The sequence below is a fragment of the Etheostoma cragini genome, chromosome 21 (genome assembly GCF_013103735.1).
Source record: "Etheostoma cragini isolate CJK2018 chromosome 21, CSU_Ecrag_1.0, whole genome shotgun sequence".
NCBI lineage: Eukaryota > Metazoa > Chordata > Actinopteri > Perciformes > Percidae > Etheostoma > Etheostoma cragini.
The window spans coordinates 21,704,872-21,727,147 of NC_048427.1; the positions used below are offsets into that span (position 1 = coordinate 21,704,872).

Here is a 22,276-nt window from a genome sequence, read left to right on the forward strand (position 1 = left end):
AGTAGGGGCATACTTAGTAGGGGCTTATCTAGTAGGGGCATACTTAGTAGGGGCTTATCTAGTAGGGGCATACTTAGTCGGGGGATATTTAGTTGGGGGATATTTAGTCGGGGGAATATTTAGTCGGGGGATATCTAGTCGGGGGATATTTAGTAGGAGCATATTATTTAGTATATTATTATGTATTATCTTGTCTCTCTACTGTTTTCTCTCTACTGTTGTCTCTCTACTGCTGTCTCTGCATACTGCTCTCTACTGTTGTGTCTCTACTGTTATCTCTCTGCTGTTTTCTCTCTACTGTTGTCTCTCTACTGTTTTCTCTCTACTGTTGTCTCTCTACTGTTGTGTCTCTACTGTTGTGTCTCTACTGTTGTCTCTCTACTGTTGTGTCTATCTACTGTTGTGTCTCTATTGTTGTGTCTCTACTGTTGTGCCTGTACTGTTGTGTCTCAACTGTTGTCTCTCTACTGTTGTGTCTCTACATATTACTCTCTACTGTTGCGTCTCTACTGTTGCGTCTCTACTGTTGTGTCTCTACTGTTGTGTCTCTACTGTTGTGTCTCTCTACTGTTGTGTCTCTATTGTTGTGTCTCTACTGTTGTGCCTGTACTGTTGTGTCTCAACTGTTGTCTCTCAACTGTTGTGTCTCTACATATTACTCTCTACTGTTGCGTCTCTACTGTTGCGTCTCTACTGTTTTGTCTCTACTGTTGCCTCTCTACTGTTGTCTCTCTACATACTACTCTCTACTGTTGTGTCTCTACTGTTGTCTCTCCACTGATGTGTCTCTACTGTTGTCTCTCTACTGTTGCCTCTCTACTGTTGTCTCTCTACTGTTGCCTCTCTACTGTTGTCTCTCTACATACTACTGTCTACTGTTGCGTCTCTACTGTTGTGTCTCTACTGTTGTGTCTCTACTGTTGACTCTCTACTGTTGTCTCTCTACTGTTGTCTCTCTACTGTTGTGTCTCTACTGTTGTGTCTCTACTGTTTTCTCTCTGCTCTTGTGTCTCTACTGTTTTCTCTCTACTGTTGTGTCTCTACTGTTGTGTCTCTACTGTTGTCTCTCTACTGTTGTGTCTCTATTGTTGCGTCTCTACTGTTGTGTCTCTACTGTTGTGTCTCTATATACTACTCTCTACTGTTCTGTCTCTACTGTTGCGTCTCTACTGTTGTGTCTCTACTGTTGTGTCTCTACTGATGTGTCTCTACTGTTGTGTCTCTACTGTTGTCTCTCTACTGTTGTGTCTCTACTGTTGTGTCTCTATATACTACACTCTACTGTTCTGTCTCTACTGTTGCGTCTCTACTGATGTGTCTCTACTGTTGTGTCTCTACTGTTGTCTCTCTACTGTTGTGTCTCTACATACTACTCTCTACTGTTGCGTCTCTACTGTTGCGTCTCTACTGTTGTGTCTCTACTGTTGTCTCTCTACTGTTGTGTCTCTACTGTTGTGTCTCTACTGTTGTGTCTCTACTGATGTCTCTCTACTGTTGTGTCTCTACTGTTGTGTCTCTACTGTTGTGTCTCTACTGATGTGTCTCTACTGTTGTCTCTCTACTGTTGTCTCTCTACTGTTGTGTCTCTACATACGAGCTGCTGCCCTGCCCGCTGGGTTTCATCCAGAAGGCGAAGGCTGATTTCTGCGTTGGTGTCTGACGCTGAGAGCCACTGACCAAGGGTCAGAATTTAACCAGTCGGGAGTGAGAACTGGTTGCAACAGTACATGTTGTCGGCCACATTGATCTCACCTTCTGAGTGATCATCTTGGCCACCACGTCCCTGGCGTGGACGTCGATGGTGCAGATGGTCATGACTTTCTGCCGATCGCCCGGCGTGAGCTGGCCAACCAGCATGGAGATGAGGGTGTTAAGCTGGGACACCTGCTTCCTGTAGTACTCCTTCATGGCGTTGTCGTAGCCCTCCTCCAGACGGGCGAACGCCATGCCGATGTCAGACGTCCACCAGATCTGAGTGCAGGTCAGCGCCACCTGAATCAGGGACAGTGGAAGAAATGTTGATGAGATTCCATGTAGATTCATTCCTGTGTCTAAAGGGGTAATATACGGATGGCAGCATGCTTGGCAGCGGCAGCAGCATGTGCTTGCTGCCACTTTGTCACATTACCACCTTTCACACCTCACATTGTTTTTATTACGTTCATGAAAACAGACCCATTTTATAATGCAACCATATATGACATAGCAATATTGTTGAGGAGCTGGATGAAGACAGAAACATCTTATTTCACCAGCCCCACTGTTGGTCAGTTAACAATTTATTTTACATTGAAAAGATAGAGACAAAATAGTAATATTGATAAAGAAATACATTTAATTTTCTTTTCTCTATACATTTTCTTGAACTAAAATATATTGATATCACCCTTAAAGTTATCCACGGAATTCCACAGTTTGACACCACTGAAATACATATTTGCTTTCAAATTAGTGCAAACTGGTGCTTAATATAACATTTCCTTCTATGATCCTCATTTTCTGAACTAAAAACTAATTTTATATTATAATATATATGCTCTGATAATATTGTACTTTTTGCCTTGAACCTTGCTGGTAAGTGTGGGCTGTACTTGCTAGCTGTATACACTAAGAGGCAGCAGAAGGCCAGAACCTGAGGACATCACAGTGGACAGGTTTCAGGGTATTTAGGGATGGGTGTTGTTGGGTTTTATAGATACTCTAGTCTCACTTAGCCAGAGCTTCCTCCACAGGAAGGTCTGGCTAGTCCACAGAGCATTCCGGGGTGGGAGAAAAATGGGCTCTGGTTTATTGGCTTTTCTTTAAACCAATCAAAATCATCATGGGCGGGGCTAAGACCCTGCAGAGATCTGAGGACCAGGTAACCATAGTCCTCAGATTGGACAGATAGTCTAGCTAGCTGTCTGGATTTACCCTGCAGAGATCTGAGGACCAGGTAACCATAGTCCTCAGAAATCAGCCTCATGTTAGAGCACCAACACAGAGACAGAGGACGGGGACGGACATCAGGCCTATATGAGGGACATCTGGCAAATGTTCCAGCAAAAATGGTACATTCCCGGAAGTGAAACGTTGTGGATATAGACTTTTAATACTCCAGTCGGTTCTTGCAGGGAATGAAAAAATATGACACTGAGCAAATTAATCTCAATATTAACAAGGAAGAAATAATCAAAGTTTCCTTTGTATAAAACCTCCTGTAGTCTTTATACTAAATTGTGTGGAGTTATTTTGTGGAATGAAAATGAGCATTTAATGGATTCCTCTGTGTTACTGTATAAAAAAAAAGTACAAAAGCCCAGCTGTCTGAAACATTTGATTTGTAAAAAAAGATCAATAAGATCACTCCTACAAACTGTTGTTTATCCAGTAAGTACAGCAGTTACCTTAGGTTCGCTGCATTTCTCTTCTCTTTCTTCTACACTTATTTTATAAAAAAACTTCATTCAGCTCTTTGAAATCTGAGATTACAGCGTGGAACTTGGTTCAGTTACACGTTGCTTGTTTCATTGAATGTTTGACAGGTAGGAGGAAGTGTCCCTCTGTCTCAGGCTCACCTGTCCAACACGGACCACATCAAACTGTCTTTTTAGGGTTAGATCCCATTCTAATCTACTTGGGCTTTTATTTCCTTCTTTCCAATGTCCCAGATAGCTTTCTTTAATGAAGATGCTGTTTGTCTCTGCATCCTCGACCCATCTTCCCTTACCATTTGGTACCTCAACTTCTCACCTGCCTCATCCGCCCTCCCTCCTACCCTCACCCCTTCATGCATTCACTTTCCCCGTTTGCCATCAGCTCAGGTGATGGCACATGAGGGGGGAACTCCCACACTGTGTCACTCCACCCGGTCAGAGTCTGGCTGCCAACTGTGTCTGTAAAGCATTCGTGAGTGTGTACCCTGGACTGCAATATGTAAGAGAGGCATGCACATTACTCTGGTACCAATCCATCAGTTAAACAGCCCGCTGAGACGGTTTACCTGCGCCGGATAGTCAAAGAGCCACTGCTCTCTGGGTTTGTCCTCATAGGCCAGCACTGCCTCGGTCATCTGATGCCGGACCGTGGAGCGCATGCTGTGCAGAACCCGGTTTAGCCACACCTCCACCTTACACAAAAACCACAGGTCCATGAATACAAATGTAAAAACACTTTGCAATGTGTGTCACGTGAGCACCGACGGCTCTCTTATCAACGGACCCTAATGAGGTCATTAATAAGCATTAGAGTGGAAGTGGAGTCAGGCAAATACTATGGGATGTAATGGAAAATTAATGGATTTATAGGCTTTGATATGCTAAACCCCAGGGGCAATGACAGACACCATTTCATTTCCTCCTTCATGTGGGTTGTGATATGTGTATTTGAGATATATATATATATATATATATATATATATATATATATAATATATATATACTAGAGGATGGATACCCGACCCGAGCCCGACGGGACCCGACGGGACCCGACGGGCCGGGCCGGGTTCCAACAGATGTTTAGAAAGGATGCTCGGGTTCGGGCTGGGCTCGGTCACATCAGCGCGATAAGGCATTGAACATTTTTTGTGTAAACTCATTCTTTTTTCCTGTTTATAACTTTTGGGTTTTTATTTCTATTGGTTGGTTTTTTCTTTTTTGCTTGCTTATTTACTGTTTGGGTCTTACTGTATTTTACAAATTTTAATCATTGAAGCACTTTGCTACTTTGTCTGTAAAAGGTGCTATATCAAGTAAACCTATTATATTACATTCTCAGCAGGGGCAGCAAGGCATTAAACTAAACATGTACAGTACATGTGTGAGTGAATGCTGAATTACCGCATCTCTTATTGGGGCGGCTTATCAATACAGGGTAAGCAAGGTATTTATTTTACTCAGATTTACTGACATAATCCCCCACATATGATGTTAATAAAAGCGGGCTTTCCACACAAACAAACGTACATGTGTCATTAGTATGAGAAACAAATGCGATTTTAACTGTGTCGTCCCGATCCGCACTCTAATATATATATATATATATATATATATATAATATATATATATAATATTATATAATATATGTTCTTCTATTTAAGAATAGGGCAGGTAAGACAGTTTCCTCGTACATAACATTCCTTTGCAGAAAGCTGTAGTGCCACTGTCAGCACTAAGTCCCATGAAGATTATAAATGTCTTTAGCATTTAGTGATGGCAGCCGACTTTTAGAGACATGAATAAATGAAGACGGGTGTATTTACCTGTCCAGTGCAGTCACAGGGCTCATTAAAGGGGACAAACTCCTCCTCTTTGCTGTACATGCCCAGACCAGTCTGAGAAGGATTCCCCTGTCCATCTGCTTCAAATTGCATCTTAGCCATGTTGTCAAACAGCTTAGACAGATGCTTCTGGACCTAAGCAGACAAACAGGCCCACTCAGCTCACGGTAGCCACGCACGCGTCATCACTGTTATTCAGAATCATTTATAGAAGGGCAGGACCTATGTTCTGCAGCGCGCCTGCTAACTTCCACTTTAAGGAGATTTAGTGGAAAGTTTGTGCTTAACAGTGATTTATTTCTTCATGGTAGAGAAGCATAAGACAATGTCCTGGTGATGGAAGTTGGAACAATCTGCAAAACTATGAGCGACATTGCCCCTGTGTGGACACCGCGGGTACTGCCGAAGTCAACAGCCCTCAGCTAAATAGCTGAACGTTGCAATGGAACATGGTTTATGAAAGAAGTGAAGAAGAAAGTAACTCTGGGAACAGACTGAAGCTTAAAATGCAGTGCAGTCACCTGGTTCGGGTTGGTCCCATTAGAAAGGATGTCCAGCAGATCAGCCGAAGAGATGAAGTAAAACCTGGGGAAGGCCAGACGCTTGGTGTCCAGGTATTCTGCCAGAGCTTTTTCACATAGAGACAGCCTGAAGAGAAACACAGTCAATGTGTGCATCCATGTGTCTGAAGTCTAAAGCCTGATCCCAGATATTCAGAGAGAAGTCTCACCTGCTCTGGATGTCCTCCAGTTTACCAATCAGGCCCGGTTTGCTGGTGGCCTCCACTACGTTGGGCGTTTGATGCATGGCGTTTGCCAGCTCTTTGAAATCAGCATCAATCCCTTCAAAGCGCCTGGAGTCCTGCAGAGGAAGGGAGCCCGGCCGGGGAAGTTAGGTTCCCAAAAGAGAGAGAGAGGCGAATCAGAGGTTTAATAGCAAACATCTGGGTTTAAACCCGGCCCCGTTAAAAGTTATTTAATCTCAGCTCGCTAAACTGGGAGTATGAGCCGATTAATGCATTCTTAATTAGTTAAAAAAAAGTCTAGAAGACTATAAAAATTGCGCTATCTGGGTTCCTATGGCAACGACAGGGCGCAGGTCAAGGCCTGCTGTCATCTGAGCTTGTCAGGGATGTGTAATTAGCTGTGTGTGTATGTGTATGTGTGTGTGTGCATGTGTTCAGCGTGTAACCTCTGGCAGCTGCGAGCGGATGTCCTCCGAGCCGATGAAGATGCTCTCCAGGTGGGTCCACGTGCGCTGCACCTCGAACCAGATGGAGATGACCGAGTCGGCCACAGACAGCTTGCTCTGCCATGACGACACCTCGTCCAGGAAGTGGGCGATGTACTTGGAGGACATGAGGTTCTGCAGCTGCACCTGGTTGTCCTCTAGCGTCTCGATCAGCTCCTCGTCCGTGCGCAGCAGGGGCACGTGGGTGCGGCGGTGGGGCTCGTACTGGAACTGCATACCTGGACAAGACACACACACTCACTTACAGGTCATAGACTCTGGAAGGAGGGGGGGAACTCTCATGCTGACTACACATGAGACGTGGGCCTGCGTTACATTTAAGACTTTTTAAAGACTTTTATAATACCAATTAGAATGAAATGTAATAACAACTTCATGACCATACAGGCAAACATATGTCAAATATCAGAAAGGATTTTAGACTACAAAAATAATTGTTTACCAAGTACTCCACCTTAATATAACATTTTATTGTAGTACTCAATACAAACATGCTTTGGGACAGAATAGTGAAGGAGTTGTAAAATACTATGGAAGGACAATACAAATGTTTAGACCTTTATGGACAAAAGGTAAGCCTTCCCAAAGAATAAGTGCCCTGCTCTAGTGCTGCAGATATCCACAATGCTACATCCCATGTTTCAAAAACACCACCTGTTACCCACAGCCTACAACCTCCTTTAGCGTAGCGTAGCTTATCTCCAGTAATTCTGGAAAATAGGGATTCTACAGGTTTCAACAAGTCAAATTTAAGGCCTTTTTAAGACCTTTAGAAACATAATTTAAGACCTATAGCACCACACTAAATAAAACTGGAAACATTGCTAATATCAAACTTGCCCAGAGCTGAAGAATATTAAATGTGTTCCCGACAGAGACTGGCGCAGCCTTGCACTCGGCTGCAACATAAGCTGCATGTTGGTCTCATTTGTAGTCATATTGCAAAAAATTATATATAACACCACAGAATAAAAAATTTAAAAAAACAAACATTGTAAAGCGCTGTGGAAACATTTCAATCTGAACATTTAGATCTGTTTTAAATTATTTTAGACCTAGAACACAATTCTTCAGTGAATTCAAGACTTTTTAAGGCCTAGAATTTAGATTTTGAAATTTCAGACTTGTTGGAAACTCTGGTAAAGTGCCCTCGGGTTTTGTGAAAGGCACTATATAAGTACAAGTTATTATTATTACTACTACAACAGAATGTCTCTGCCTGTACCTGTCCATGTGGAGTTGAGCTCAGAGAGGACTTTCTCCATGCCCATCTCTTTCACAGCCTTGTCCACGATCCCTCTCACCTCCTCTTCAAAGCAGTGCAGCTTCAGCTGCAGCAGGTTAGCCAGCGTGGTGTCCTGCTCAGACAAGACACAGCTACACTTTATCATATCATAACATGAGAACATTATGTATCTAAGTACATACTGTGTATATATATATATATATATATATATATATATATATATATATATATATTTATGTGTGTGTGTGAAAAACTGGACTCACAGCATGTGTCTACACGTCACATCTCAATATTCTTGGACAATTAAGTAGAATAACTTATTAGCTACAGAAGAGACTGCCGAGCTGCAGAGGACAGAGGGTTTCTGTCCAACTGGCATCAACTACAAGCACGGCAACAAACTGCTTCCGCAGTTTGGACATATATTATCTATAAATAGTATATACAGTATCATACAGCAGCAACCCTCAGCGCCGGCTGCAGGTGTTAACGTCCTACACAGCAGGACACTACCAAGGCCTGTATTGGTGGTCAACATCAGTGGTGGAAAGAGTCCAAAGATTTTCTTCTTCAGTAAAAGTAATATTACATTAGCAAAAGGGACAGATGTTTACATCAAGAGTCTAAAGACAGAAAATAGTTTCCTCAAAGGGAGGTGGGTTGTTATTACAGGATTCAAATGGTGGCAGCTATCTCTGTCTTTCCCTGCAGGAAACAAACCTAACAGTACAAACACCCTCATCTGGTCTTCCTTCAGCAGACAAAGCACCCAGTGAGGACGGGACAGAAAACATGAAATACTCAGAGCACACTGCCCTGAAAGAATCCACATTATATCAACTAAAGAGTATGCAGCTGCTGAGTACAAAAGTCAGTGTGCAGTACGTTCTTATGGCTTATCTGGAGAACGGAATGTAAACCTGGTCCATGGTGAAGCGGACTCCAGTAGCAGCCATCAGCTGGTGCCAGTGCCGGGCGCGTATGGCCGGGTTCTGGAGCTCTGCCACGGCCCGCAGGGAGGTGAGGAGGTTCTTCACCCTGCTGTCCAAACCGGTGAAGGCCTCCCACGCTCTCACCTGTTGTACACAAAGACCGGGAATCAGCCTAAGGGCTCTGGACAGACGATAGCCGCTTCGTTCCATCCTACCTTCTCCGCTCGCCCCCCTCACCTCTTTATCCAGCCCCCGGATATCTTTAGAGAAGCGTTTGCACTCCAGCTCCATATCCTCCACGTGAATATCTCTCCAGGGAGTCATCCTCCATGCCGCCATGCTGGATTCCACGACGCTGATCATGTCCCACAGCTCCTTCAGCAGGACCACCTCCCGCCTTGGGGACGGAGAAGACAAAGGGAAGAAAAAACAGCATCAAAATTGGAACTCTTCAGATAGCGACAGCGAAGTAAAAGTGCATCTCTGCTATAGTTTGGAATTTGGCACGGGCCTGTGGTATTTCCTGCTTCCAGCTTTGGGCTTTACCTGCATTGTCGGAGCTGTTTGTACTCAGAGACGGTGACCTCGAACAGGCTGGCAGACTCCACCAGGGAGGCCATCACTGCCTCTCGCTCCTGGATCTGCAGCTGGAATGCATCCAACATCTGGTTGGGACTGTTGCTGTCAAACCTGGATGAATGCATGATTCCACACACACACACACACACACACACACACACACACACACAGTATAAATCAGACAATGTTAAGGTAATGAAGGGCTGACTCGGCTGCAGTAGAACCAGACCAGAGTCTAACTGCACACTGTGACAGTTAACAATGGCTTCCTTGGCATTAATGGGAAAATAATCACCAGGTTATTAAGAGACCAATTAAACACATAACTAATCTGACAATTAGACATTATGACAAAGCATCTCTTACCTATGAATTAATTATCATTATGTTAAGATTCAATTAGCCTTGTCGGACATGAGAGCCTCAGGATAACCCTCTATAATCAGGTGTGGAGGCAGAGACTTGTTAATCTATCAAAGCTTCTTGCTGAACTGTGTCATACTTAAGATTACAGCTATCTTATAACATGTAATCAGATACAGCCTGCTTTATAGTTGTGTACAGGGCTGTAGTCAAGTCCACTTTTGTTGAGTCCAAGACCGGGACTAGGCCAGACCGAGTCAAGCCCGAGTCCAAACAGGTTTGAGTCCAAGTCAAGACTGAGTCCAAACAAGACATAGGCAAGATCGAGACAGAAAGGATCCAATTAGGACCCTTATTTACTTTAAGTACCACAAAACTAGGCCACCAATCTCAATGCCTGTTCTAGATGGATTTTAAATAAAACTGGTACGAGTACACTTCATCAGTGGTTTTGTTTTACAGGAGGAAGTTACTTTAGAACAAACCAACTAGAAGTCCAAGAAGAGTCCAAGACAACAGAAAAGTGTCTTGAGTCTGGACTGGAGTTCTACATAAATATTTTAAACCTGTACCTGAAGGGCCCGTTGCTGCGAAAGTGTTCCCTGAAGGTGTGCTGCTCCACATCGAATGCAGCACACTTCCGTCGCAGGCTGGCCACCTCGATGGCCTGCAGAGGTGCCACCTGCTGCTTGACTAACACAGCCTGCTTTTTCACATTGTTCCACTTCTCTGGCAACACCTGCAGACAGACGCATACATGGGGGGAGAGGGGGATGAAGGCAAGGAGGGCAGGAAGTGAGAGAGATGTCTCTGTCTCAGCTGAAAGAAGGTGTGCTAGTAAAATGACTCCCCATCAGGCTTACCTCCAGCTGCTTGTAGACCTCGTCAGGCAGCTCCTGTTCATAGAGCTTCAGCAGGCCGATGGTTTGCTGCAGCGGCTCAAACATGGCATCTGTGCTGCTTTGTCTTTCCTTAACAGCCAGCAGGTGAGCCAGTACCCCCACCAGGCCACCGTAGTCCCCCTCTTCTACCTGCAGGCTCAGGCCAGCCTCCGTCACACTGATAAACCTCTCCAGATCTGACAGACTGGGAATAGACAACAGGGATCATTACAAGGACACTAGAAATCCAACACATAAAGGCACAGTTAAGATCAGGTATGCACCATGAGGAGTTAGTGGACCTGTGGAACCAGAATGTTGTCTGTGGCTCTTGAGGAGCTTTCTGAAGACTGAGTCACTGTAGCTGGCTAACTACCAGCTAACAGTTTAGATGCTAACCGAACCTTACGTTTGGGGAGACACATTTGAACGTTCTTCTACGGGGGCCCTGAGAGCTCACCGCACTGCAAAACGAAGAAAACCCCTCTCCAATTTGACAACACATGCACAGGATCCAGACAAAATGTTGGAAAAACACCAAATAGAGAGCTGGTTTCTGGCGCTAAAAAGTGGTGCACACGGGTGGGACCCGCTGGTTGTTGCCATAGGAACAGAGTGTTGAGCAGGTCTTGTCATGTGTAGCTGCTATTACATGTTATCATGTTATACATTCGCTCATTCAACAGAGTCCCATTGGTTGCTATACTTCATCTCTCACTCACTGTGCATTGTTGCGGTATTGTATTAATCAGTCAAACAACATTAAATTGTAGTCATTGTTAAAGGAAACTACAATCTGAAGTGGTGCACTTTTTCATACTGAAAAAAAAGAAGATCTTACAATTGAAAAGAAAAAAATAACGGAGAAATAATTCAGCAAGGTATTATGTCCCAAAGAAAAGCCTGGATGAAATCTTGCTTTTGATCCATCCCTCCATGAAGGAGCCAGATGTCCAGCTGTACTGGTTCAGGATGTTCAGGTTGCACCATGCCCCCTACAACTGCCAATCAACAGCGGACAGGGCCCACCTCCACCCTCAAACAAGGCTGGATGCTGTGCATGTCTTGTCAAATTTGTGAAGATGTTTAGAGTTTTTTCATTGTGCATGCATTTATTTACTATAGGTAAATGAAATGTTCCGTCTTGGATGTTTTCAGCTGACCTCGGCCAGTCACAGGCTCGTGTCAACAACTGGAAGCAGTACAGCAGGTCAAACCGGCCCGTTAGGAGCTTGGCAGGACAGGGTATCTGAGAGCACTCTGGAACCGTTCTACATATGATGTAGAACGTGTCCTGCATGTCCATGTTTGTAGAGACACTAGAAAAACTGAGCTGGAGCGTTATTCAGGGTTCCCCTGGAATAATCAGACGATCTTGTAAACCTCCTCCTAGAGTACCTTTCTACTTCCACAGTGTTATGGTTCCTACACGGCCCACAGGAAAATCAGACATGGGGTTTCCTATGAACTTTTATCATTATGATAGCATCTTCATCCCTAGGGGATGAAATTAAGCTTGGTTGCTAAAAGTTGTATTTTGGCCAATGTCAGTAATTAGCATAACTAGCTGATTTAGGTTCCACAGCAGAATTTCTGCAGTAGATGGGATAAGGATGGACTTGGCAATATTGCTCATATTATCTGTTTTTCACTTTTTAAAAATCATTGACTGTGAGCTAATTTGTCAACAAAATTAAACAAGATTTTTTAAACCTGGCTTTATCCATTATTCAGATTTTAGTTCTTTTCAATAAGATAATGCCTCATTTCACAAAAATAACATTTCGTAAAACTTGTGCAATACATTTTCTATTTGTCTTCATGTGAGTTATCAACTTAAGAAGTTCCATGTTGATATCTATTAGTTCATTTTTTTATCCCATTCTTCTGTGGTTTCTACTCCTGAATCAGCTATGCTAATTACTGAAAATGCCCAAAATGCAACTTTAGCAACCAAGTGTAATTTCATCCACTAGGGCTGTAGATGATATTTCAATCCTAAAAATACATTGGAAACAACATTTCTGGGTCAAGACTATTAAGCCCTCAGGCTCCAGTGCTAGTGATTATGGCAGTTTCATTGAAAACTGCTGCTGTTCCGGGCCTGACAGAGCTCAGTATTTTCCATCTAACGTTAGCTAACATGATCCACAATGAGCTAGTGGTCCTAGCAGACCAGATGAGGCTGCAGCATCACCTGTTGGTCACATGATCGATGAGGTGCTGTTTGAACATGAAGCTCCACTTTTTGATGATGTTGAGCAAGGCACTCTTCATGCTCCGGCCATCCACCCTCATCCACCCGTGGAACACGTGCACCGGCTCCAGACCCTGTACCTCCTCGTAGATCTTCTCGTACCTGCAGCAGGATGACAAACACATCCCAGCCAGATAATTAACCAACACTTCATCTTCACTCAAAACAAAAGCACTTATTCTAAATCTACAGCCAACCCAAAGTGATCTCGGTGCACTGAGGGAAACACCAGGGAAACACCAGAGCAGGGGGAATGAGAGGGGGAAACACCAGAGCAGGGGGAATGAGAGGGGGGGAAACACCATGGAAACACCAGAGCAGGGGGAATGAGAGAGGGAAACAACAGGGAAACACCAGAGCAGGGGGAATGAGAGGGGGGGAATTACCAGGGAAACACCAGAGCAGGGGGAACAAGAGAGGGGGAAACACCAGGGAAACACCAGAGCAGGGGGAATGAGAGGGGGGGAAACACCAGGGAAACACCAGAGCAGGGGGAACGAGAGAGGGGGAAACACCAGGGAAACACCAGAGCAGGGGGAACGAGAGAGGGGGAAACACCAGAGCAGCAGAAGACATTCCTTTTTAAACCAAAACCTAGCAGGGTAAATGTAGCCTAACTGATGAGTTGATTTGTTCTACAGATCTTTAAAACTGAGTTTCTTCACTGACAAACACTGTCACTATCATACCAAAGCACCACTTTAAATCTCACAAGTTTCTTGGAAATAAAAACATTCTGCATTAAAAAGCAAAAAAAAAGACAAATAGGGTGAAGAAATGTCAGCCTACTGAGACTAAAATCAGCTGATTAGTTGACTGATGGACAACCACAGACAGACATGGCCGATACCCACCCGTCCACCTGTTCTCTGAAGTTCTCCAGCGTCGGTGGGCTCTCTGAGACGCCGTCGTCCGTGTTGAGCTCCGCCTCCCGGCTGCTGAGAGTGGGGCCGTACAGCAGGAAGTGGCGAATGACCTCCTTCCTGTCGTCCACATACAGGTAGCTGTAGCGCTCCAGAGAGTTACGAAACTCACAGCACGTCGCCATGACGCCCTGCACACGCTCCATGAGGAGATGACGCATGTCTGCCAGATCAGCCATGTCCTCCATGTCAGCCTGGGGGGGGGTTATGATGGAGGATAATGTGATTATGTATTTAACACTTAGCACTTTATTGTGGGTTTGTAGTTATTTAGTTGTTCTACTGCTTCTAGTTATCTTATTTTTAGATGTTACTGATGCTGTGCTTTGAAAACTGGGAAATATCAAAGTCTGTGAAAGTCAGTGACTACTACCAACTGAATGTTGGTCTTCTAATGCATCACAGCAGCAGTACCTGGTAGTGGGGGGAGGGGCTGTGCTGGGCCAGGCGGGGCACCAGGGAGGAGATTCTGAACACATCATTGATGAGGCTCTCCACCAGCTCAAAGAAGCTGTCTCCCCCCCCAAAGTCCAGATCTGGAGTGAACACCATGTCAGGAACCTTCAAGTCCAGCTGAGCCTCAAACAGGGGGGCGGCGGCCGCTCTCGGGTCTGGAGCCAAAGGAAGGAACACCACCCCAGTCAAAAACATGGGTTGGTCATAATAACTGACATTTCCTTGTTACTTTGAAAACTCTGCCAACGATTCAATTTTTTTTCAGTGTTTAAAACCGGAAACATTCCACTGTCATATGAAGAGCGTGCAATGCGACCAAAAGCTCCAAAACAAGAGGAGACCTTGTGCAAAGTTATATATATATGTTATATTAATAACGTATTTCCATTTCTTTAGACAGATAGAGTCGTTGAGTTTCGGTCTTTGCAGCTACAAAATGGAGGGAAGGGACTCTCATTTTAAAGACTTTGTATTAGGGCTGCACGATTTGAGAAACATATGCAGATTGCGGGAATGTTGAATATTGCAATAGCAATATTAGTTGCGATAAATAACGTATGAAGATGTCTCAGTGCTGCATTTCAGCTGCTTGCAATATTCTGCTAAACACAAGAAAGTGCTTGTTGAATTAAAAAATAAATAAAGGGAAATTATCTCCAACTTTTTTTATTGAACAAACACTGAAATGGATATGAAGGGCAGCACTAAAACTGAATGCCAGTTATATTTTAAAGTGCAGTTTGCAGTCTGCTGATATAAAATCGTAGTGTCATGCAATGACGATAAAAATAAGATAAATTGTGCAGCCCTACTTTTGGCAAATCTCGAGATGATTCTAAAAATTAATTGTATTAAATAGTATTTTTATGTAAGACGAGACTGAAGGTTAATTCTTGAGTGTGGAGAGGAGGGCTGTACTGTTCTCCCATATTACCACCCGACATGGGGAGAGGAAAACGAAGCAGACAGAGGAGGAGGACATAGAGGAAACATACAGAAGCAGAAATGGACCCAGCAGCAGTCTGGCAACAACCCCCCAAAATCTTGAACCACATCCCAGTGCATCTAAACTGACAAAAGTCACGCCAGCAACCAAGTCCACATCTATTTAGTGTCCACAGCCAACTGTGTCGGACACCCAATTGACACGCTAACCCCTGAGGAAGTGTTGTTAGGAAACCTTCCAAGTCAGTACTGGCTGATGAGGAAGTTTTCAATCAGTTTTATTACTATTACATGTTTGGTTTGCTGGCACTATTGTGGCTGGGAGACTACAGCAGTACCAGTGACATCATCATCCTACCCGTGTTCTCCAGGAAGAACTTGAGAGAGCACTCGATGCTGTTGAAGAATCCATCGATGATCATGTCATCGATGAACTCAATGTAGGCCTTCCACTGGTCAGAGGCCGGCTCGGCTCGGAACAGCTCCAGATTGGTCTGTAACACGACAAAGCCCGACACTCACACCGGACCGCCCTCTCGCCCACAGGTAAAAATCACTGTCAATGGGATTTTCTGGGGGGAATTCCCCAATCTGGTCTACATACCCCTGCCTCTGCTGAATTGTTGTGTAATTATTGTGTCTGTACAGAGCTCCAAGACACCAGCTACCAGCAGCAGTTGCTGGTTGTATTTAGTCTCTACATAGCTCCTTAATTCTTACATGTTTTGTTGTGCATGATCAGAAAACATTCTAAATCACCTTTAGCAGGAAGTGGATCTTTTCTCCAGAGGAGCGTATCAGACTGTAGAACCGGTCTACCCTCTCTCCCCTGTCCTCCAGACTGAGCAGGGCATCTTTTTTGCCCTCCTTCCTGTCAAACATGGGGCTGGCCCAGGTGCTCATGCAGCTCTGGATCTCCTCCACATTGTCCTTGGTCCTCTGGAGACGGCTCTCCTGGTCACAGACAGAGTCTCGCAGCTCCTGGATGTACTGCCAGAGGCCTGGAGGGTCAGGGAGGAGAGAGGACAGGGTGCGTGACTACAACAACTGATTGACAGGTGACTCTCTCGGCAGGTTGGACATGTGTTAGAAATCTTGCAAAAATGGAAACATCGCCGACTGCTGGCGTAACTGTCAGACAGACAGGCAGACAGAGAGACAGACACACACACGCACATACAGTATGCATGTACGCACGCACGAACGCACGCACATGCTGGTGTGCATACTGTAAACTCTTCTGGTTGTTGTGGGAATCCTGGAGTCAAAGAAGCCAACAGCAGCCAGAGTGTCAGTAAAAGCTTTTCGATGACTCTTAATATTTTGTATATGGTTTTCCAAATGCAAAGCTCTCTGTTCATGCTACATCTCAGAGCAGTCTGCAATGTCCTACACATGAAAAAAGAATAATAATAACCTGTACACTTTCATATGAATAAATATCAGCTCGACCTCTATGTACTTTTTTTACGTTATAAACGTTAACATAACATATAGAGTATGTGCTCTGATAGCTATTATCTCCTCTTGTTTCCTGAACAACATGAGTCCACAGTGACATCACTGTGTGCTACGTGCTACAGCACAGCAGCGACAGACAAGTCATGTTTGCATTAGAAAATGTTGATGGAAACGGCAAAATTTAGGGAAAAAACGTCCTCAAAACGTCTTCAAAGTTTTTACGCTCGCTTGAAGCAATTTTTGCCTTTTTCCAAAAAGAGCTAACACGCAAAATGGGAGATGGAAACAGCTTTGCCGAATAAGTTGTGACGTAGCAAACAGGTATGTCACATGACTATAGTCTCAGGATCCATCGGATGGGGGAAGGCTCGGGCTCCAGGTCCCATCCAGTGTGCCGTACACTAGGGGCACAGGGTGCGTGGTGGAGCTGCCTCCGCCCCCTTGGGTTTATTGAATAGTTGCTTCAACAGCTTTAATCGCATGGCCCTGCCTGCCAGTCTCACGGCAGTTCAAGAAATGGTCTCGTGATTTAATCTGTTGATCCGTGTGCAGGTCACGTTATTGTCGTTATTTTCGTTGTTTGGATTATGAATTATGAAGTAATGTATTTCAATGGGAAGTTTTATTTCCTTGTAGTTGCGCCCCCCCCCCAGAGCAGCCCAGTGCCATGGCAGTTTGTTAAATGGTCAGAACTAAACAAACTCTTTGATTTAGAAATCTACAAACTTACTTAATACAAGCAGCAACTACTTTATTGACTCTAAACCAGTTGATGTAAAAAACACTTCTAATTCACATTATTTTTTTTCTGTCTGTTTAAATTCACTTCGGTGTGAACAAGACTACAGTGAGGAAGAAGAGAGTCACAGAGCGGGACTGGCTCTCTACGTGGTGTGTGTTTTCAGTGTTTGTACAGTGTGATACACATATGTGGTGTTCCTGATGTTTTTGATTAAAAACTCATCTTCCAGAATAACTGAAGTATCTGGTTATTATCAGTTAGAGTGCTGACCTTGGCTGTTCCAGTTCAGACTCTCCTGGGCCTTTTGGAGCTGAGCGTCAATGTCCCTGAGATGGTCCTGGACCAAAGGAAGCTCCACGTCCAGCACAGAGTGCATCACCTGCAGCCAGAGACAGAGACAAAGATCCCCTCTATTGTGCACAGATTACAAATATCTTATGAATTGTACTTCTGTGTGGCCTTTTAAGCTTGTTCCATGTCGCTGCAACTTTAAGCTACATGAAGCAATATATATATATATATATATATATATATATATATATGCGTATGGTTGAGCTTTGTCCTCTGGGAGTTTATCACATCAGTTATGGCTCTTGGTTTGGTCCCCATGCCCAGTTCCAAATACAGTATACCAACAATACGTGATGTGTTTGATAGTGTCCGAGGCAAAGAGAAGCACATTTATGCAGCCTGCTAACTCCTTTATTGAAGGCATTAAGTGAACGCACACACAGTGCACACCCTCATTAGCATCATCTCAGAATACACGTCAAACAGCAGGCGGTGTAGTTTGGTTGAGTAAAGGTGATCTACGCCATGAGTTTGATGTTTCTGAAATAGTGTCAGGCAGCCCCACAAGGCTCTGCTGCTCTTTACAACCCCGAAGTGATGAATGGATGGAAGACATCACTACGACAACAATACAGAACATGAGAATGGTGCTGCAGGCAAAGGACAGTGTGGCTTCCAGACATTGTGCAAACACATGCAGCTGTTACGCTACGAAATATGAGCAGAGGGAGGTGCTAAAGGCTAATGGAACCCAATCACTGATAATCCCCTGAGGAGCATGATCATTCAAAGCAGGTAAATGTCTAACTTACATTTTACGATATCTTGTTAAGAACCAAAATGTAGGACAAGTGTAAACTGAACGAGACGTCAGGCTGTCTTTAGAACTAAGAGAATTCATCCTCTGGGGACAACACATGTCCGTAAGACTAACTTGGCATTCCATTGACTAGTTAGTTGGTTTGACTAATAGCACGATCACGGAAGGCTTGTATCATGTGGACACACCGAAAGTCTTGTTGACATTACTTAGAAATCCCCATGAGACAGAAACTATGCACTATAGCTTTAAGACCTAGAACGCAACACTAACATTTTAGAAAACTTCTAGAAAGCTTTAAACCTCTCTGATAACAGATCGCCCTAAATCCTACACAGTGCTTCTCTCCACTGCTGTTTGTGTATTCTAAACCAACCTTGTTGTAGCGGCCCACGGTGAGCTCCAGGTTGGCCACATACTGCCACAGCTGCCCCCTGGTGGTGTAGACCTGCACCGCGGTGTCAGGGATGGCCTCGCTCCGCCCCGCCTCCAGGTACTTCACTTCCCTGAGCACCGACGCCAGCTGGGAACAGGGACAAAGGGAAATTAGAAGCACTGACAGTTACGACAAATGAGCCATTGTGTTTTTATCAGTACAGGCTGCCATTAGGTTTCCTACATGGTAACTGTTAGGTAACTCCGAGGCTTATGGGCTTCATTTATACTTATGCTTATTTGGTTTTTTGGTCATTGTCTGTTTGGTTACCATTCTGTTGAATGGTCTGGAAAATTGTAGTTCCTTTTTTCTGGATTTTTGTCTGCGTGGGTGGTGATGACGGAAGGGGGGTGGGGGTTTTAATGTTGCAAGTTGTTTGTTTTGTATGTTGTAAAAAAATAAAATCAATAAAAAATGTCGATCACAAAAGAAACTACTAGAGTTTGGCTGTTGGCGGTTGAAAACGTCCAACTAAAGATGAATGAGACGTAGGTTAGCACTTCTTTAGGGCAGCGTGATCAACATTAGGACTTTAAAATAAAAAATGGAAATACTGATCCAGCTAATTAAAAAGAAAGATTGATCCTGTCTTGTGCAGCTGCAGGCAGGTGTACCACCCTTACAGCAAGATCTATCACCGAACTAATGAATCACTCAGATCCTGTCCCAGCTATTTAAAGGATTCCAGCAGTGAGCGACCCATCTAGCAGCCGTTGTCTCTGCTTCTAACCTGTGGGTTGAAGTTGACTGAGATCAGCTGAGTGGCCGGGTCCCTGCTGATGATTGGCAGGCTGAGGTTGTACTGAGAACTCTCGCCCACGCTCTCGGTCCATGTCTCATACAGGTTGATGGAGTATCTGGAACACAGAACACAATACAACACAAGTTAGTAGTTACCCCTACCACCAGGTTAAAACTTTGTTTCATTTCCCGGATAAAAGAGCCTGGGGCTTATTTCACCAGTTGTTTCACCAGCTTATTTCACGCATTGTGGAGATTAACATAAGCAAATGAAAGGAGCAGCTAAAAGGCATATGATTGAGACATTTCCCAATCCTCTGAGCTTGTAAACAGAATGAGAGGCGTGACTGGTTGGTCCATATCAAGGACCAACCAAGGCAGAATCATCTGCAAGAGACTGGGAAACACAGAATATGTCAGAGCTCGTACAGCTATATCAATCTGTAAATAGCTATGATGATGATGCGAACTTCAGTGCGCACTGTGTGCTCCTTATTGGATTTCTGCTGTGAGCTTCATTTCCTGATAGTGGCACCGCAGACGCAGAGGCAATCAAATGCCTCGGCCCCGGCCATAAATCACGCCGCATTTAGTCTGCAGGGTAATGAGTGAGCGTGCCCGTCCTGCCCCTGACTAAAATATGTATAATAAGGGCGGCATTGATCGGAGGCAGCAGCAGTGATTATTACAGCATAACAAGGGCTCTGGTTTCTGATGGGAGTAAAGTGAGGGATAAGAACTGGTTCTGTTTATCATCCCATCACTGTGGCTGGGGGACAGGAAGTGAAGGACTGTTATTAAGCGTGCAGAGCATAAAGAATGGCCGTTTGTCTGGGTGTGTTCACTGATGTGCGTCTCATTTACAACGCTGACTCACACACTGTACTGCTGCCTACTTTTATATCACCATACTTGTAAAGGCTTCCCCTGACCATATTAGTAATACATAATTATTGTGAGCTAACACTAAGAATACTCTTAGCTCTAAAAGGGCCTGCAGGAAGTGGTGTCCATGGCATGCACAGTACCTTCTGCTAACGGTCCCACAATGCAATGCATCCCATTTTATTGATGCAGAGAAAATGACAGTGGAGACTCTCAAGCCCAGTAAATCACAACAAGTGATAACAGTATGAAGACCCGGCTACTGTAACGGTGTCTTTACAGGTCTCTCTAACAAATCCATCAGATAGCCTCACTAAGTCCTCACTAAGACAAAGACCAAGTGGATCACATGAGTCCAGTTCTGAAGTCTTTCAGAGAATTGGTTTCTAAATAGTAAAGTTGGACTATTTCTGATCAGCTGCTTCATTCTGAACCCTCCAGACCTCTCAGGTGGTCTGGGTCAGCCCTGCTTTCTGTCAGAGTCAGAACTGAACCTTCACTGTCTATGCTCCACATATCTGGACCTAACTCCCAGATTAGTGCTGCACCTCTCACTTCTTTTAAATCAATGCTGAACACTCTTCTTTTTCTAAGTAACTCTTCATTTCTTACACTGCACTGTAACTTTCATTCCCGGATTTCATACTTGTCATTTTCTATTTAAACTGTTTAATATTCTCTTTAACAAATGATTTGAACTGCTCTTTATTGCTGTTTTTATGTAAAGCACTTTGAATTGAATCAAAAGGATCCAAAACCTCAATTTACTAGTCATGATACTCACGTTACCCCCTGGAATGGTTCTCGTCTTTGTATGTGGACATTTCTTCAACATTATAGATCTTTTTCTCCGACTCTCATGCACTCGGCTTGACTCGATACAGCTTTATACAAACAGCATTTCCCACCCGCTATTATGCTTCCTCTTGCAGGTTCTGCTGTTGGTTGTGGTCTAAAAGGCCATTTCTTACTTGGCATCAGTGAGCAGGACAGAGCACATGGGATTATGGGAGTCCCGCAGGATAATCTGCAGAGCAGCGCCGCAGTAATGAGAACATAAATCAAGCCCGGAGGTGAATGTCCTCGTGCTATTCCACTGCGGCTTCTTCATAAATGTTATGCACTCAACTAACAGAATCACAACTGTTCCGTTTGAAAACAGCGCTGGTGTGAAATTACAGAAAGAAACATGGCCGAGACAGAGCTAATACCTGATTTATGTTATCTTTCATATTTACAGTTCAATAAGGAGGCCTCCTATTGTCTCACTGTTTAATCTTTCTTCCTGTTCTTTTTATTCAGCAGTCCATACTCCTGAGCATGGTGACATGTAGTGGAATACCCTGATAGGAGACACACACACACACACACACACACCTGTCCAGCAGTGTCATCATCTGCTCATACTTGTGGATGACCCTGGCTCCATCTGCCGACTCCAGGCACCTGCAGAGAAGACATTTTACAACCCATGACGATCTTCCCAGTGGCCAATATGCCAAAACATTTTATTTCCCTATATATATATATATATATATATATATATTATATACATAAAAATATAAAGACATATAAAAAACAGCTTGTTAATGAAGCCTTTAAAACAGCTCACAGATCAAGCCTGAATGCATGCCCACTGTTCTGTTTTCAGTCTGCCGTGTTGGAGACTTACGGGTATGACAGGTGTCCGAATTTGGAGAAGGGGCTCTGGATGCGCTGCTGCAGCTCCTGGGCCCATCTCAGCCCGCCAGCTACTGCTGGCATATTCTTATTCACTGGAGTCCAACCTGGGGGGGGGGGGGGGGGGGGG

General features: G+C 44.2%; 1 protein-coding gene across 1 annotated transcript in view; it reads right to left on the reverse strand.

The window, feature by feature from the left end:
* The window catches only part of LOC117937069 (dynein heavy chain 9, axonemal-like), a 114,749-nt gene that overhangs the window by 85,174 nt on the left and 7,299 nt on the right, over window positions 1-22,276 (reverse strand). The window contains exons 10-31 of the mRNA XM_034860727.1: window positions 22,139-22,253; window positions 21,844-21,912; window positions 19,571-19,697; window positions 18,781-18,927; window positions 17,564-17,672; window positions 15,850-16,091; window positions 15,449-15,584; window positions 14,104-14,300; window positions 13,621-13,883; window positions 12,707-12,868; window positions 10,492-10,714; window positions 10,201-10,367; window positions 9,233-9,376; window positions 8,924-9,083; window positions 8,675-8,830; window positions 7,734-7,866; window positions 6,449-6,726; window positions 5,988-6,118; window positions 5,779-5,905; window positions 5,240-5,392; window positions 3,983-4,108; window positions 1,753-1,992 (exon numbers count right to left, since the gene is read on the reverse strand). Coding sequence (XP_034716618.1) covers window positions 1,753-1,992; window positions 3,983-4,108; window positions 5,240-5,392; window positions 5,779-5,905; window positions 5,988-6,118; window positions 6,449-6,726; window positions 7,734-7,866; window positions 8,675-8,830; window positions 8,924-9,083; window positions 9,233-9,376; window positions 10,201-10,367; window positions 10,492-10,714; window positions 12,707-12,868; window positions 13,621-13,883; window positions 14,104-14,300; window positions 15,449-15,584; window positions 15,850-16,091; window positions 17,564-17,672; window positions 18,781-18,927; window positions 19,571-19,697; window positions 21,844-21,912; window positions 22,139-22,253 — 3,605 coding nt within the window. The remainder of the gene's footprint in view (window positions 1-1,752; window positions 1,993-3,982; window positions 4,109-5,239; window positions 5,393-5,778; window positions 5,906-5,987; window positions 6,119-6,448; window positions 6,727-7,733; window positions 7,867-8,674; window positions 8,831-8,923; window positions 9,084-9,232; window positions 9,377-10,200; window positions 10,368-10,491; window positions 10,715-12,706; window positions 12,869-13,620; window positions 13,884-14,103; window positions 14,301-15,448; window positions 15,585-15,849; window positions 16,092-17,563; window positions 17,673-18,780; window positions 18,928-19,570; window positions 19,698-21,843; window positions 21,913-22,138; window positions 22,254-22,276) is intronic.